Source organism: Agrilus planipennis, unplaced genomic scaffold, assembly GCF_000699045.2.
Source record: "Agrilus planipennis isolate EAB-ADULT unplaced genomic scaffold, Apla_2.0 scaffold1574, whole genome shotgun sequence".
Lineage (NCBI taxonomy): Eukaryota > Metazoa > Arthropoda > Insecta > Coleoptera > Buprestidae > Agrilus > Agrilus planipennis.
The window spans coordinates 1-4,062 of record NW_020440226.1 but is presented as its reverse complement, the minus strand read 5'-3'; the positions used below and the strand labels follow the sequence as shown (position 1 = coordinate 4,062).

Genomic DNA, 4,062 nt, shown 5'->3' with positions numbered 1-4,062 from the left:
CCACAGTTATACTGCTCATATATTTAGAATCCGCAAACGACGTGTAATTTACTGCTAAAGTTTGAATCAGTGAATTATTATATCGGGTGCCGAATTCACACGACTCATAGGTCATCATGGTGTGACAATTACAATCAGTTCCAATGATAGACAAAAGACAAGGCTCCAACCAAATGACATGATTGACTATGATCCTATGACAATGGTAATCATAAATAATGGTAATTATGATATCGCACCCATCGACGTCTACTAGTGGACGTGCCTTAGCGGTCAGAATTGTGGTACACCGAAAGAAAGAGATGGAACGAAATTTCGGACAATATCCATCTCTCTCACGATAGTGCGGAAGCGTGTCATTAAAGAGAAAGCATTAGTCCGAAGCCATACGCCATCTCCCTCACTTTTCGAGCCAAGAAATTATTACAATGACATACGGCTAAGGCACGTCCATTAATATATGTCTATGATCGCATCCGCTTGCCTGTCTAGGTTATGAGGTGTGCTGTTATTGGCAAGTTAAGTAATAAAATATGAAGAAAGGAAGAAAAGCGAGAAAAATTACTTTAGATGGTGAAGTTATAACCCGAAATGAAGTAAAGCAAATCTTAGAAAATACAGTAGGTAACAATCATAAGCAGAAACGAGAATTACCTGGTAATGATACACAAGTAACAGTAACTGCTGAATGTGTAGAAAAAATTAACACCAGTGAAAATCAAAGTAACAATTTAATTAATAAAAATCAGGGACATGAAGAAGTCATAAAAAATGAAGAATCTAGAAGATCATTAAAAAGAAAGAGGCATGCTCTGCTTTTAAAAGAAAAACAGTTAAAATCAGTTTTAACCAATCAGCAACGGTCCTTAAATTACTTATCTTTATGGAAACATCATAAAAGCAAATGGAAATTTGAAAAGTTAAGGCAAGTTTGGCTACAGCAGAATATGTATGATATCAGCAAAGTTCCAGACAATTTTTTCATTATTTTACTTGAATATTTTACACAAAGTAAAGGGAAAGTTAAAGATGCTATTGTAGAAAAAGCAGTAAGTATTGTAGAAGAAGAACAGTTGGCAAATGCAGATTCATGTGACAAAATGAAACTAATTAGAGCAAGAACTGTTGTGCAAAATTTGGGAGTATAATGTACTGAAACAACTGCTCACTACTTTACATTGCTTAAATGTAGTTACCTGTCATAATTCAATGAAGTCTAATTTGTAATATATGATTTGTACTTATTTCTTTAACGTTATATTATATTCAATAACTTTTTGTTTAAGTTTTATAAGCTAATTACCCTTTTGCAGAAGTTGTAACTGCTCCATGCAGCACCTACTTCTGTTACTGACAAGTAAATTAAATAGTCTATGCTATCATAAATATAAACTATCCATATTTATTGGTTGGTGCAATATGACGCATTTTGTAATATTAAATAAATAAAACCACCTTGCTTTTTAATGTTTCAATTTATTTAGTTTTACTCAACAATTGTTTCGGTTTTTTAAGCTTTTACCAAGAGTAGTTAGTTGACTTCCTGTAACTATTTGTTTACAATTTGTGTACTTGTGTATTCTTTGTAGTCATCAGGTTTCATCTAATGTCATACATTTGCAATTAATGTAATAATGGAAAAAACTGATTCTGAAGAAAACTAGACTTGAGTTGATAAATACTTGGATTCTAATTTCTTGATCTTATAGAAGCAACTGATTTTATTATACTACATAAAGCTAGTTAGAGGTAAGTGTATGAGAAAATTTTGTCTTGCCAACGTGCCAAAAAAATTTAAGTTATATAATTGTTTTTCAAATTTTTTATTTTAAACAAATTGTGTCCTATCATAAAGTTGATGTGTCTGAATACTAAAATAAATAATTAATTAATTATTGCTTTATATCTCTCAAATAGGGATACACATGACCACATGCCCATTTGAATGTTAATCTTTTCAGAGATCTCATATGAATTAACTGTTAAGACAAAATAGTTTCTAAGGAATGCCTGCAAATATTGATAATCACTCTTATTAATTGGTTTGTCTAGGCATACTACTATAACATTAAATATAATGTTGGAATTTTACTACTTCACTAACAAACAATAAAATAAAATAAACAAGACTTAATGAGAATTGCAATCAAAAGCTTAATATGAAGATAATAATATTATTAGTCTCTGCTATTTCTCACAATTGTTAATAAGTGTAACAAAAGGTTGTACTTGGAGATAGTTAGTGATAAAATATATTCAATATAGTTTACAAGAATTCTTCACACCAGTCGTGAAGACATTGATAGCAATCATTTGATTGTTTAGCATTGGCTTGACAAACATCTTTCATCCATTCTTGAAATAATTCTTGATTTTTTTTTAATACTAAAAATTGTCCCAAAACAACGTATGCCTATAAAACAGAGCATTAATAATAACACCTAATATTTAAATGTTTCTTTTAACCTTATCAAAACCTGCAGCAATCAACCTCTTTCCTAAAACTTCACCTATTCCAGCTAACTCTGTTACAGGTTTATCCCCCATCGGTTCTGCAACAAAATTACGATGCTTTTGTGATGTACTCGACATTTTGGATAAAATATATTTCACGTTTCTAATAAAAAATAGAATAGGATAAAAATGATAACTTCCACTAGAAATGCACAAAATCGGTTAATTGGACATTAGTACTTCTTCAAATATCTCGATTTTTGTATTTATTTTTGCAATTAACCATTTTTTCCTTATATTTTTCGTCGTATTGCTTATTATAAATCATTTATGAATGGCCTGTTATATTCTAATAAGTACCATAGATCATGCATAGATCCGAAATTCACGGAAGCATTCGACTCATTCCGGAAAGCTCCGATTGGCGCGAATTTTAATCGGTGATTTCAAACTATGAAGGTAGAGATAAGGTGAACTGTCTCATATGGAAGGAATGTTGTAAAAGTGGCCAGGTGTAAATAGTAAATAACAGTTCAAGAACCTTCCAAAATGACGCTAGCGTAGGCAAAAGGTATAGTATGAGTGTAGCAGTTGTTGACGGATTAAAGTATGTCGAGTTAGAAAATTTAATATTTTTAGTGACTAGAATAGTTAGTGATAGTCCAAACCTCAAGTTTTTACGTAGTAATTTTGTCCTTGTTTATTTTTCTATCCAATTTTAATAACTTGGCGTTTTATTTGAAATTTACCCTGTTGCTACTGCAACGCCACCCTAATTTGACGCAGTTTCACGGACACTTTTACTACAGAGATATTACTCCTTACCTCTACCCTTAATAAATAGGATGAGCATGCGCATGTTGACAGTTATTTCTATGATAACGAAAATCGAAACTGTGCAATAAGCATGCTCGTGTCTAACTATTTTGAAGAAAAGCAATAGGTGGGGCCTCTCAGCGTTCGTTCTCACTCCTAGTAACCTGACATCTCGGTGACAACCTATAATAATAAATTAATACTAATAATTACTTTCGTTTCAATAATTTTCTTATTTATTTTTAAAGTGAAACTTTTATTACATCGCCTCAAATTTTGTCGTCCATCTATCGCATGTCGCATTACAGCCGGCCGCGGAGTAGGGGTAAAACTGAAAGGCGCTCGGCAGAGCAGCCAAGGCCAATATGGCGGCGCCCATGGCTCGCATGAGCTAACCGTGTAGCATTTATATTCTCACCCATTCGTGCAAGTACATGACAATTACATTTATAGACTGTGAAACTCAAAAAGAAGATGAAGTTCAAAATGATTCAATGATTTAAATAAATATTGTTCTCAGTTTTTGACATGCGTCATCATCTGAATAATTGTATTTATTATGTATTCCGTACTCTCATATGCAGATTGAAATTAAAATTTGTAGGTGGATATCTTCTCTACTTTTGATTTCCCATTATCATTCCCATTTTCCAACCATTAAGATAAAATTAAGAACGCGATTTTAATTTAAATACCCCATCATCATCATCCTTATGTCGTCAGTCTGCTTGGGTACACTACATCGCTGCTTATCCTGAGCCAATCTTCGCATCTGAAAACTAGAATATCCCA

The 4,062-nt window shown here is 32.4% G+C and overlaps 2 protein-coding genes across 2 annotated transcripts; one reads left to right on the top strand and one right to left on the bottom strand.

The window, feature by feature from the left end:
- The first annotated feature begins 340 nt into the window (after window positions 1-340).
- Window positions 341-1,475, top strand: LOC112906048 (uncharacterized protein C7orf50 homolog). The gene has a single exon (XM_025979623.1). The coding sequence runs from the start codon at window positions 534-536 to the stop codon at window positions 1,146-1,148; it is 615 nt and encodes a 204-aa protein (XP_025835408.1). The 5' UTR covers window positions 341-533; the 3' UTR covers window positions 1,149-1,475.
- A 683-nt stretch (window positions 1,476-2,158) lies between these two features.
- On the bottom strand, window positions 2,159-2,811 carry LOC112906049 (barrier-to-autointegration factor-like). The gene is made up of 2 exons (XM_025979624.1): window positions 2,467-2,811; window positions 2,159-2,413 (listed from the first exon to the last, which is right to left on the bottom strand). Exons 1-2 carry the CDS (start codon window positions 2,590-2,592, stop codon window positions 2,267-2,269), a joined length of 273 nt encoding a protein of 90 aa, XP_025835409.1. The 5' UTR covers window positions 2,593-2,811; the 3' UTR covers window positions 2,159-2,266.
- Window positions 2,812-4,062: the final 1,251 nt, after the last annotated feature.